Source organism: Bemisia tabaci, chromosome 1 (assembly GCF_918797505.1).
Source record: "Bemisia tabaci chromosome 1, PGI_BMITA_v3".
NCBI classification, from domain to species: domain Eukaryota; kingdom Metazoa; phylum Arthropoda; class Insecta; order Hemiptera; family Aleyrodidae; genus Bemisia; species Bemisia tabaci.
Genome location: NC_092793.1, coordinates 1,950,733 through 1,964,339, shown reverse-complemented (window position 1 = coordinate 1,964,339; position 13,607 = coordinate 1,950,733). Strand labels below are relative to the sequence as shown.

The 13,607-nt window shown below is 38.6% G+C and overlaps 1 protein-coding gene across 4 annotated transcripts in view; it reads left to right on the top strand.

The window, feature by feature from the left end:
* Window positions 1-13,607, top strand: part of LOC109037219 (small G protein signaling modulator 3 homolog) — a 74,354-nt gene that overhangs the window by 35,304 nt on the left and 25,443 nt on the right. For all 4 annotated transcript variants that reach the window (XM_072299307.1, XM_072299343.1, XM_072299415.1 and 1 more), the window contains exon 13: window positions 4,560-4,727. In XM_072299307.1, the coding sequence (XP_072155408.1) occupies window positions 4,560-4,727 (168 nt within the window). The remainder of the gene's footprint in view (window positions 1-4,559; window positions 4,728-13,607) is intronic.

Here is a 13,607-nt window from a genome sequence, read left to right as displayed (position 1 = left end):
TGCAACTGCTGAGAGCGATCAATCGCAATTGGTTGCATCAAGGTCATCACGCTTAACCCTACTTTTTTCTGGGATCAAGTTTCAGAGCTTCACAAATTACTTTTCACGTCGTTTTCAGTGTGGATAGGAAGAAGAATGTTATTGCTAGAACTTATGACTCTTCGATTTAAACAGAAATTCCTTTAACTTTCATAAAAGCTCAAGGACTAACGTGGAGCTATACGGACTCTAATAGCGTGGACCAAAAAATCAAACACTGCGGTGGCGCTCCCTACATTTTTTTGACGCCTGATCGTGATGACATCCAAAGAAATAAGGAAACTGAGTAATTCTAACACATATCTGCACATATCGAGCAATAGATAGATAAGATAGAAGAAAATTCTTATCAGCAAATGAAAACAACCGGGTATGAGCCGATTTTATTTAACAGGAGAATTCGTGTAACCTCGTCATCCTTTCGTCAATTTTTGTTTTTCAACAAATTTCTTTTTGTTTCCTCTTTCTAAGTGAAACAGGAAACTAGGAAAAATGCGTCAGCCTCTTAACTGGTCTTAAGCTAATTTTTTTCAAGGGAGAAGTTAGAAATGTAACCCCTGGTGACGTGTAACCGGGGTCCTTTTCTAACTTTTCAAGCGAATAAAATGCATTCACCATCACATGAGATTTTTCGGAGACGATATTTTAACTCAGTCATATCCTCAACTTTGATGAAATGACAATCTTAAGTGCACTCCTTAAAGTAGACTGGCGCTAGGTGAGCTGTAAGATGTGCAACCGTGTCTCAGGTAATTCTGGTGACGCTCTGCTTTTTGCCTCTGCTGTGTCCAGCCGATATCTTTTATGCGTTTTTTTTTTTTTTTTTTTGTTTTTGTCTGTACAGTGAGTTTTATCAAGCAAAGTGGAGCTCAGTTTAATCGGATTCATGTTTTATTACTTGCTAAAAATAAGTTTGTTAGCTGAAAAATCGAGTGTCACACTTATTCAGTGGAATTTTGGCAATGTCTCTCAAACTGCATAATTTCATTTCACTATCAGAATATCTTTCATTTCTAACAGATATGCATGACATGATAACATGACCGCCCTTACTTTGCTCTTGGTGCCATTTGCATTTGCACGAGCAATGTATCTGTGCGAAAACGTAACTTCTGGTGACATCACTTGGGACTACAAGCGTCACCAAAAACTACTACAATATATGGGACCGTTTATAAAATACGTGGCATTCATTGGGAAGGGGGACCTTCTTCCCCTCTGGGAAGGTGGTGAATGCATTACAGGTGCAGTACAAGCTAAAGTAGCAATATTCAGTGCTGAATTATGCACATAAAACTCTAGTTGTTTAATAAAACTTGAAATAATGAATACAGGGTATTCTAAAATTCCCCCTCCCCCTATAACTTTTGAATCGTTAGAGATACGAAAACGAAACTTTGGGAATGTTTTTACCTCAAAGGAGACCATCTTCTAAGGGGGTCAAAATTTTGGCCCCTCCCTCAGGGGGTTGGGGGGGCCAACTTTTTTTGTCAAACCCTAATCCCTACTTTGTGATACCTCATTGGAAAGAACATTAAAAACTAAGTATTTCGACGCAAAGTGCAAATCAATATCATAATTTTTGACCTAGCTATGATAGGTCAAAGGTCAAATTGGACCTATTTTCAAAAAATCACAAGTCTGGTTAAAATTATTGCAGAAAAAATTTAAAATGGGGAAATTTACCAGATACCAGATTATAAGCACTTTTAGGTAAAAGTCGTAGGAATCACTTCAAACCAATTTTAGGGGAGGGGGGGTTCTAACCCCTAAACGCATCAGATGAAAATTTATACAATTTTCCCGCGAAATGAACCAATTTTCCCCAAATTTACCCCAACTTTATCTCGTTTAGTTCAAAACCAGTTCAACACTACGTTCCCAAGTCCCCAAATATCGGGGTAAAGTTCAAAAACACTTTAAGACTTTAATGTGATTAAATTTATGATCGTTTTTTCATTTTTTTAAACTTTACCGTGTAGAACGTAACGTAGAACTAATTTTGAACTTGCCGACATGATGTTGGGGCAAAGTCAGGAAGAATCGGCTTATTTTACAGGAAAATCGTATGACTTTGGAACTGACGTATTTGAGAGTCCAAAATAGGGGTGTTCTATCGGTTGTCGGTAAGCTACCGAAACAGTTCCGTTAAGAATAAGTTACGATAAGAGCGCTCTTACCGATAGTGATCTGAGTTTTCGGAGCTGACGAAAATAAGCTGTTGCCATTTGTACATCTATTTTACGCGCTGCCGCGCGAGGCAGTCTGACAAATCGACACATGGGGCAACAATGCATTGAGTGCGAGCTCTCAAAACTCCGATAAGGCGGGCTGTTAACGATATCATCGCCACTGTTGATACATACTGCCACCAATTTTGGTAAGAGATGTTACTGATAGCGCTCCGGCAAGCATTCGTTTGAACACCCCTAGTTCAAAATCCCCCTTAAAATTAATTTGAAGTGATTCCTGCGAATTTTTCTTATAAGTGCTTACAATTTGGTAAATTTTTCCGTTTAAATATTTTTCCTGTGATAAGTTGGACGGGAGCTATGGTTTCTTAAAAATAGATCAAATTTGACTTTAGACGTATCACAATCCGGTCAAAAATTTAGATATTGATTTGCGGATTGCGCTCAAATTCTTAGTTTTTAATGTTCTTTTCAATGAGGTATCACAAGGTACCTAACCATTTGAAAAAAAAAGTTGGGGGCTCCCCCACCTCCCCCCTCCCTGAAGGAAGGGGCCGATATTTTGAAACCATTAGAAGATGGTCCCCTCTGAGACAGAAATATGCCCAAAGTTTAGTTTTTGTATCTTAAACGGTTCAAAAGTTCAAGAAGGGGGAGTGGGACTGATGAAACATCCCCCCCCCCCAAGGTGACCCAAAGTGGCAAATTTTCATCAAAAGTCATGAAAAAAACCTTAACATGAGGGGAAGGGGTTGGACAGAGCGTTAGAAAATGTGTTACGGAGGTACATTCCTGCATTATATACGGGTGGGATAGGGGGGAATGGGGAGTCAAAATATCCATTTTCAACATTACGTATATTATGAACGACCCCTTTCTGACGATAGCTATCAGTAGAGAAAACCACTTTCTGCTGTAGAAATCAATAAGTTCATCCTGTTTTGATCAATAAAAGGAGTTTATCCAAAGGATATCAAAAACTGTCATTCGTCAGGGCAAAATTCACGACATTATAGATGATGGAGTACTAAGCAGGAGTTTTCTACACAAAAATAGAAAATACTTTATCCTACTTATTTTCTCATACACACATTAGCGTAAGTACATACTTTCACGGACATACTTTAGCGCATGTACAAGTGTTCATTCGTGAAAACGGGGAAACTCAGCGTCATTTGATAGCTCTAATGATGATTTTGTAATTCTAATAGCGCGTATGTAATTCAGGTGACTTCTTTATTTCTGCTCATTTTGTTGACTTCATCAATAAAGAAATATTTAGGGAATTTTTCTGTAAGTCTTAGGAGTGTATCTGACAAGAATTTACGTCAATGATGTTTGAAAAAAAAATTATTGCGACAATGGAGAATATAAAAGAAAAATACCTTAAGAACCTAGGAAATTTACGTTCCATCACCCAAAACTCCTCATCTGGTGTACCAACGGATGTTTCTTGCATTTCCTATTATAAAACTACCAATCTCAAAGAGATATTTGCTTTTCTTAATGTGTAAAAGTTAAAACCATGAAAAGTTAAGGACAAGTACACAGCGTCACCATAATTACAACTGAACACGGTTTTCTGACCATAAAACTCTTTTCACTATCAAACAAAACCTGAAAGCGTGTGAAAAAGATAATATTCCCCTAGATGGATGTATATGGCCTCAAAAAATGTTTGGTTTTCATACTTTAAAGAACTTTTTTTTTTAAAAGTAGGAAACCTCAATTCTCCCGTTTCATAAAATCGGCCCAAATAATACTTTGCCAACTGGAAGTATATCGTTCCTTTTCTCAATATGTTAGCACGTGAGCCTTGGTATGATTTTCGTTCACAGCAGCAACAATGTTACTCCGAAGCAAATTCTAGTTACTTCAGTAGGGAATTAAAACTTGGAAGGATTTATTACAGTCATATTATTTTCAGTAATCCGAACTCAAATACCTATCCTTGTCCATGAACACCTTTAATAAACAAATTTGCCCTTTTTTATTTCATAAACTGAATTTAAAAAATTGCAGTACTCCCATGCGAACGCTTGTAATTGCAATTAGAATTCTCTCTGCCAGGTTAGGTTCTTTTTACATCATTAACTCGATGGACAGGGTGAGGGGTTAGGGGATGGATGGGCAGGGGGATATGCGCAATGACCGACCTAAGTAGTTAAATCAGGCCTCACTTTCCTCCCTGCTGGTGACTCTGATTGGTCGTTTCTGATCAGCGTCAGTGGAGCGAGTTTGGATCATAGTTTGTTGTCGAACAATTTGTCTCTGCTTTTGAAGCAAAAAGATAATTTACAGGCAAATTTTTCTCTACTCTGTTTTCAGGCTGGTTTCCTGCTAAATTTGTCGAACTTCTAGATGAGCGAAGTAAACTGTACTCTAGTGCCGGAGATGATTCAGTTTCTGAAACAATCATGCATCTAATAAGAGGCAATCTTTGTCCAGCACTGAAACAAATCCTTGAACATGGAATGAAAAGACCCTCATTTTTAGGTTAGTCGAGACACTTTGTGGTTGCAAAATAATAGTTTTATTCCTTTTGTTCAACAGAATTTCTTTGGTCAAAATGATAATTTCATCCCTAGAAAAATGATAAAATGATAATTTCATCCTCTCCACTGCGCCCAACTCACTACTCAAAGAAGAAAAAGAAAAGAAGAAAAGAAAATTAACAATGGTAACAATATAATGTGATGTGAGAGTTCACTCAGCGAAATGTATCCCTTGCAGGTTCTATGTTTGTAGATTTCTTGAATGCCCTTGTTGCCAATTTCTCTTGGATATGAAGAATCACATGAATGGTTCAAAACTGTGCTGAAATAGTTATGTTGGACATCTACGTGTTAGTAACTTGGACCTCAAATTCAATTATCCTTTGAAGAAACGCCCCATAATACTAAATTTTACATAAATCAGTCGGATAAGGGCTGGTGATAGTTTTTGGGCCACATCCACCATCTTGGATCTTTTTCATTTTGAAAATTTAGCCTAAATTCAGAGTTATGATCAAAATACATTGCAGAGTACCAAATCACACTACCCAAGAAAGATTGAACAAGTGCCAAGATAACATTTTGGGCCACATCCGCCATATTGGATTTTCTAATTTTGGAAAGTTGACTAGAAATCCAAGTTTCACCAAAATCGATCGAACAGGAGCAGAGAATCTGGTATAGAATATTTTTTCTGCACATAGTTCCGTTCAACAGAATACATTATCGCGGCTCGTGCATTAAGTCTGACAAAACTATTTGCAATATTCCCTTTATCTTGCAAAATTTAGTTAACTCTATAATTTTTCAAGAGTTTTGGCAACATATATCATTAGAGGAGTTTGTCGGCTTCCCAACAAGCTGCAGAAATTCAACATAGGTCCATTAGGGAAGAAATGCTAATGGTTTTTGCAAAACTTACTCCACTGGAAAGTTTGAATATTGCACATGGTTCTGTTCAGCAGAAAGACGAGATCAATCTAAAGAGGCAAATCATCAAATTTTCCTGTCGTTTAACAAGGACGAAGGTAAAGTTGCTTGCAGGAAAGCTCAGTCCAAAGTTAGGAGCCTCATAACAAGAAAGAAGAGTGAAGCTTGAGAAAGCAACTGTAGTAGAATCAACACCGACCCAGGAGGAAGAAAAAGTCTCAAGAGGTTTATGCAGAGACATTAGGCGTGACCTCTTATTTCTGGTATCACTTAAGGAACTGGAGGATCATTTTAGAAACCTTCTGATGGAAAGGCGCCCAGACTTTCAAAATAATAACAAGGACAGTGGAACTTTCAACAACTTGGAAATGCAAATCAGGGACGTAATTAAAGCTGTCAAAGAGCTGGAAAATGGCAAAGCACCAGGCAAGCACCAGGTGGAATTCCTGTTGAGTTCGTCAAATATGGGACTTTCAAGCTCTTCCAGTACCTCAGAAAACTGATGCCGCAATGCATCAGAAGTGAGAAGGTACTAGGGGGGTGGAAGGAGTCCTTGATCAAGGTCATCAATAAAAAGGGCAGAAAGGACGATTGCAGTAACTACTGGGGGCTTTCAGTAACCGCGACATGAAGTAAAGTGTAAGGGAAGGTACCAGAAGCGAAGATGGAGGGAGAATATAAAGACTATGAAGCTCAGGAGTAGCCTGGTTTTAGAGCTGGCAGGTCTACAATAGGTCACCTGTTTGTTATTATTCTAGTCACTGAAAAGCAAATTGCTGTAACTCAAGAGCTGTATTTAATTTTTGTGGATTTTCAGAAGGCGTATGACAGAGTGCCTTCAGTGAAACTCTGGGAAGACTTGCAAAAATCAAAGGAGGAGTATCGTTTCGGGCCTTTTCCGGCCCCACCTGGATTTTGCTGAATGTTTCATATTTTCAAAGTGCTAGTCCTAGGTAGACTCTATGCCAAATATTTTACCGAACGGAGCCCGTGCATAGGTGCAGCAGCGCCTCAAACCCAAAATCCTGGCATCGAAAAATCGTTATTTTCGTTGACTTTTTCAACTGTTTTCACTCTTCCAGCAGATGATTCATACATATTTTTTGGCTTACTTTCCAATTCTAGCTCTTAAAAAGGCCTCCAATGAGTTGTAAGGGGCCTTACGGTCAATTGTTGCCATTTGGGACCCATTTTTAGGGTTTTTTTCAATTTTACACACGTAGAACTCAATTTCAACTAAGAACCGTGTACCTTTTTGAAAAGAACGCAAAGAAATGAATAAACAGTGTTCAGTGAAACTTTTTCCTAGGTTGCCAAGTTTTCGAGAAAAATCGTTCCAAAGAGCCAAAAATGGTAAAAATTCGATAAATTGCCACGCCTACGGTTCAAAAAAGTGGGGTACAACTTTTATATTGACGTTCGTAACAGCTCTTTCCCGTATATACAACATATCAAAAAATTATAGTTGTACCTGGATTCCAACGATGTGAACATTGACTGGGATGTCGATTTTTGTGGCCTTTTTTTTACTTGAAGGTAGCTCTTATGAATGTTTCTTCGCCACTCTCCGTATGTAAATAACATATGTATTTTTCTTTGTACTTTTCATATCTGGCCATTAAAATGGCTTCCCGTGAATTTAAAAGGCCTAAAGGTCCATTGTTGCCAATTCTTACCAATTTTTAGGGGTTTTTTCAAGTTTACATGTCTGAAGCTTAATTTAATCTAAAAACCGTGTAGAAAGAACGTAAAAAAATATATCCATTATGCGCTTCGTCACTTTTCCCTACGTTGCCAAATTTTCGAGAAAAATCGTCCTTAAGTGCCAAATATGACAAAAATTGGATTAATTATCACTTCAAAGATTCTAGGAAAGTTTTCTTTCTCAACAAATAACGTATCCAATATGGAAAATTTCAATGTGTCTCACCGAACATGCAATGGCTCAGGTGAATGTGACGCAACGAACCCTTAAGAAGCTTCCACCTCATCCTTCACTCCGACTCACGGGTATATTCCTGTAACCTCGAGATAGTCCTTGGTTTTCAAGATGCCTGCTATAGGCCAAATACCGAACAACAGAAACTGCGTGGGCACAGTGTCCCACAATCCTTATGAAAGTCATAACTCACTTCCTAGAATCTTCGACGTGATAATTAATCCAATTTTTGTCATATTTGGCACTTAAGGACGATTTTTCTCGAAAATTTGGCAACGTAGCGAAAAGTGACGAAGCGCATAATGGATATATTTTTTTACGTTCTTTCTACACGGTTTTTAGATTAAATTAAGCTTCAGACATGTAAACTTGAAAAAACCCCTAAAAATTGGTAAGAATTGGCAACAATGGACCTTTAGGCCTTTTAAATTCACGGGAAGCCATTTTAATGGCCAGATATGAAAAGTACAAAGAAAAATACATATGTTATTTACATACGGAGAGTGGCGAAGAAACATTCATAAGAGCTACCTTCAAGTAAAAAAAAGGCCACAAAAATCGACATCCCAGTCAATGTTCACATCGTTGGAATCCAGGTACAACTATAATTTTTTGATATGTTGTATATACGGGAAAGAGCTGTTACGAACGTCAATATAAAAGTTGTACCTTACCCACCCGAGCTCCGGCTCAAGTCGTAAACTTATATATCCATCATCCTTGGTTGAAGCGTCATCCCGCATTTTTTGAACCAAGCAATAAACCAAATGGAACATTTCACGATGTTACCCTCATTTCTTCGGGAGAATCCGTAACTTAGAGTGACCCTTGCACCTACTATAGCCGTTGCTGCCCTCGGGAGAGTGATAGCTGTCGTAGTTGGAGGCCACCGCTCTAGGGTGCGGATAAGACCCCAAAGGCTCTCTATAGTGAGTACCCGCCGTTGCTGCCTTCGGGAGAGTGATAGCGACTCACATATAGGAAGTCCAAACCCCCCCCCCCCCCTTTCCACCACATTACATGGTTGGAGGCGCTTGTCTTTTCCCCAGGGAGAAGTCGATCAGGTACGCAGTACCTAGGAATAGGTACTAGGAATTTAAGACGCTGATTCACCAGAAGGGTCGATCATTCAGTCGTTTTGTCTCCACGTATTTTTCCTCAGAACTCTACACCATCGCGTCATCGATCATTAAATTCCTCGGAGTTTATTCGTGACCAAAAACTAATTTTTTTTTTCTGCTCAAATTTTTCACTTGAGCTCAAAAGATTGTATTTTTTTTTTCTCTCAAAAAATTAGATTTTAGAATGATTTCATACTCATAAGTTTTTAATTGAGTCTGATTAATTAAATAGTTGATTAAATAATTTTAGTTTCTAGTTAATTTCTTGCTGTTCTTGAAGATTGTTCTTAGAACTATTTCTCTGTTAAAATTTCTTCATTGAAAATACTTCAAATTATTTCTCTTGTAATCTTAACGTGTACTTGGGATGGCATCTCAACCAGGTCTCGCACAGTTTTTTTTTTTTTTTCAGTCCCGAAAGTTCCCTGTTTCTATTCAACGAACCATCGTCCACAACACCCGGAACGCGGTTATTTGACATCCGCATGCAATCATTACAACAAAGCAGTTAATTCTTTTGGCAGCCTACCCGAAACCTCCCTTTTCTCTCTTTCGGTGGAAATATAATCTTTGCAAGATTATATTTACCCGAGAGTGGGGAATGTGAGGAGACGAACCGGACCCCCCATACAAAACCACCCTTTTGTATGGAGAGCTGGCAACGTCGGGATGAGCTATGACTCGAGCCCACTTTTTTGAACCGTAGGCGTGGCAATTTATCGAATTTTTACCATTTTTGGCTCTTTGGAACGATTTTTCTCGAAAACTTGGCAACCTAGGAAAAAGTTTCACTGAACACTGTTTATTCATTTCTTTGCGTTCTTTTCAAAAAGGTACACGGTTCTTAGTTGAAATTGAGTTCTACGTGTGTAAAATTGAAAAAAACCCTAAAAATGGGTCCCAAATGGCAACAATTGACCGTAAGGCCCCTTACAACTCATTGGAGGCCTTTTTAAGAGCTAGAATTGGAAAGTAAGCCAAAAAATATGTATGAATCATCTGCTGGAAGAGTGAAAACAGTTGAAAAAGTCAACGAAAATAACGATTTTTCGATGCCAGGATTTTGGGTTTGAGGCGCTGCTGCACCTATGCACGGGCTCCGTTCGGTAAAATATTTGGCATAGAGTCTACCTAGGACTAGCACTTTGAAAATATGAAACATTCAGCAAAATCCAGGTGGGGCTGGAAAAGGCCCGAAACGATACTCGTCCTTTTAGTGGGGTTGATTGACGCTGCCAAGCAATTTTATGAAGGGAGTTATACTAAAATTAAATGTCAAGGGGACTTCTCTAAAGGTTTTTATGTAACAGAGGGTGTAAAACAGGAATCTTGTCTGTCACCAACTTTATTTAAAATGTATCTACAGTATGTGCTAAAAGGATGGAAGAGAAAATGTGCTGGGATGGGTGTCCCCTTGGGTGATTTTGAAACTCTGTTTACTATTTGCTTTGCCGATGACTATGTGGTAATTGCGTAAGATTAAGACAATGCTGAGTACATGAAGCGCAAGTTGGTAAAGGAATATCAGAAGTGGGGTTTAGAAGTCAGTACATCCAAATCTGAGGTGAAGTACATCCAAACTTTGGGAGGTGATTATCAAAGCATTGAGTTGGCGAATGGGCAGCAGATGAAAGGCTGCGCGGACTTTAAGTACTTGCGGGTGAGGTTGATCCAGGATGGAAAGATGGATGAAGCTATCAAGGAAAGGAACACCTCAGAGAGAAAGGCCATTGCGATACTCAATGGAATCCTCCAGGATCAGCGAATTTCCAAAGAGAACAAGAGGAGAATTAACAACGTTGTGGTCAAAAGTATTTTTACATATAAATGCGAAGTTTGGTAGCTGAAGAAACAGACACAAGTTATGCTAAGAGCAACGGAGATGGATTTCTGGAGGAGATTGGCAGGAATTTCTAAAATAGATTGGGTCCATAATGAAATAGTGCGTCAGATCATGGGAATCGAAAATGACATCGTGTTCGACATCTTGACCAAGCAGCATGTCTGGTATGGTCATTGGTCATGTTAACAAGATGACGGAAGAAAAGCTGCCGAAGAAGATGCTTGATTGGGTTTTATCTGGGAGGAGACAAAAGGGATGCCCAGTGATCGGGTGGTGACAGGGGATTTTAGAGGAAATGAGGGAGTGCCAAATTTCTGAAAGGCTTTGAGAGAATTGGGGACTTTAGCAGCTCGGTATCACAGAGCGCCAAAAAGCGTTGTGTAAGCAGCTTTCATGCATGTAAATAAAATCATGGCACTTTACTGCAGCTGCAGTTTGAACCACTCATCAGGACGAAAATTCAGAGAATTCTGGGTACACAGTGGTAATATGAAGCTGTCTCTACTACATCTACAATGAGAACTAGAGGAGCCACAGTTATGATGATACCTATGATTCGGAGAGAGATGAATATCCAAGACTGACGATGATCAATGAGCCTGAAATTTGTCTCTTAATGTCCTCTCTGAATCAGAAACAGTAGCCTCTCGAGTTCTCATTTTTGAAAGCTATAGCCGTAGTGCACATGGGTTCCTATTGTAGGGGGGCCGGAAAGCGTAACAATCGTGCACTTCTGGAAGAAAGCATGAAATTTTCAGGGATTCATCTCTACCTTATGGACATTCGATTTAGATATAGACCCCAAAAATCTGCGCTCCCTGGGGGGGGGGGGCAGGGAGGCCCCCAAATTTTGAATAACTGGGTGAATTCAAATAAGGGTCTAATTCCAGGTTCTATTTCCTCCCAAAATTTTTTTGTGAATTTTTGGGCGAAGCAAACTTTATTTTGACTATCATTAGGTGTAGACTTAGGAAATATAGCTCGTCGAGCTTAATAGTTGGGTTTAAACCCGAATTTCCACCGTCAAGTGTATCACTTCCCAAAATTTGCTCTAATTTTGCCTGATTTCCCAAATTTTCATCTCAGAGGTGACATATAATACTTTTAATTGAAAATTGAACACAATTTCATTAAAGCATCGTCGAGCACTAAATTAAAGCATAATTGAAAACATGTAACCCTTTCATATCTTGCAGAACCATAAACATTGAGAAAAAATTCATCCGTCATGAAAGATATCTGGAGCTTATTCTGCTTGTCTTTTAGACAGCTCCGTCTGTTTATCAAAATGCGGACCGTTTTCCTTTAACACGAGAAGAAGCTTTTATTTCTTGGAATATTGCAGTACAAAATGGATCAAAAACACCGAATTTTAAAACTTCGAGTGGGCGTGTACCCGCTGAAGTGGAGATAAAGCCAGGAAAAGTTTGAGGACTTACATTTACATAACAATTACATCGGTCAACTTTTTTTTTTTTTTTTTTTTTTTTTTATTTTCCAAAGATTTGCCAATGGTTTCGGAGTAGATTTTTGGCGCTGATTCTGAAGAACATCTCCATTTACCTGTATCAATGCGATTTATCCTGGGAAAGTCCAGAATTTTTCCGGAGAAATCGGAATTTTCCTTAAAAATCTAGCTTTTCCAGAAGAGTCAATTTTCCGGGAGAATCTGTGCACGATGGAAAAAACCCAGGAATTTTTCGATTTCGTAGCCTAAGATACATAAGAAACCCTATTGAACCCCTATTAAAATTTTCCAGTTTCATTAAAATCAATTAAATAGTCACCGAGAGAGTGTTTTAAGCCACGGCCACCATCTTAGATTTTCGAATCTTGGAAATTTGACTAAAATTCGAGTTCCCCATCCAAAAATACCCGCGGGTACCAAGTTTCGCGTAAATCGTTTGATTAGGCGCTGAGATAGCATTTTAGGCCATGTACCAAGTTTCACTTAAATCGGTCGAAAAGAGCGCCTACAGGGCTTAAACAAACAAGTCTCAGTTGATTAGGCGCTACGATAGCATTTTAGGTCATGTCAGCCATCTTGGATTTTCAAATTTTCAAAATTCGACTAAAAATTCGAGTTTCCCATCGAAAAATACCCCCGCCTACTTACCGGGTTTCACTTAAATCGGTAGAAAAGAGTGCCTACAGGGCTTAAACAAGCAAGTCTCAGTTGTAACAGTTTTCCACTCTGTCCCATTAAACTGGGACACTGGGACAGGATGGAAACATATGGGACAGGATGGAACAGGACAGAATGGAAATAGGCTGTTTCTTAAGCTTATCTCTAATAGTAAAGACAATTTTGGTGGTTTTTTTTCACGGATTATTTAGTAGCTCATCCTAGAGTATCGGAATAAGAAAAAAATTTCCCTAACGCACACTTCGAAAGTATTTTACGAGCTGATATTAGTGTGTGTGTGTGTATGCTTGACGCCCTGTTAGTTATCGTGTATAGCATTTTGTTTGGCATCGTTAATGGCGTTAATCATGCACAAAAATGTGTGAATTTCAGAATTTTTGCCATCTGCGACGTGTGAACTATTCAATCGAAACAAAAAAAGTCGTTTTTGGAAAAACCTCAACGGTACAGCAATCATTTAGAGCTTATTACATCGTTGCCATGTCTCTCCTGACTGTTGCTGACTGTTTCTTGGGACAATGATTCTAGCGCGTGAAAAAGTTATTGATGGAGCAAAAAAGAAATTGACATATTTTTTTTCTCAAATTCAAAAGCATTACGTATCATCTTTGATAAAGTTTTCTCAAATAATCACTCAAGTTATGCTGCAACATCGATTTAAAGTCAAGAACCAGGCATGGGAGACACGCAAATTTGGGACAGATGTAGGCAATTTGCATATTCAAAGTTCTCCTAAATTTTTATTTCAGTCCAAGTAAAGTGGAAAATAGCATGTAATAGTCAACAATAGTGTGGAAAATGAGAAAAAAAATTTATCTGCCCATGTTTCTCAGATTATGATGATTAAAACAGCTGGGGACACCAGATTAGACGCTTATTTGAACTCGCCCAACTTCCGAACA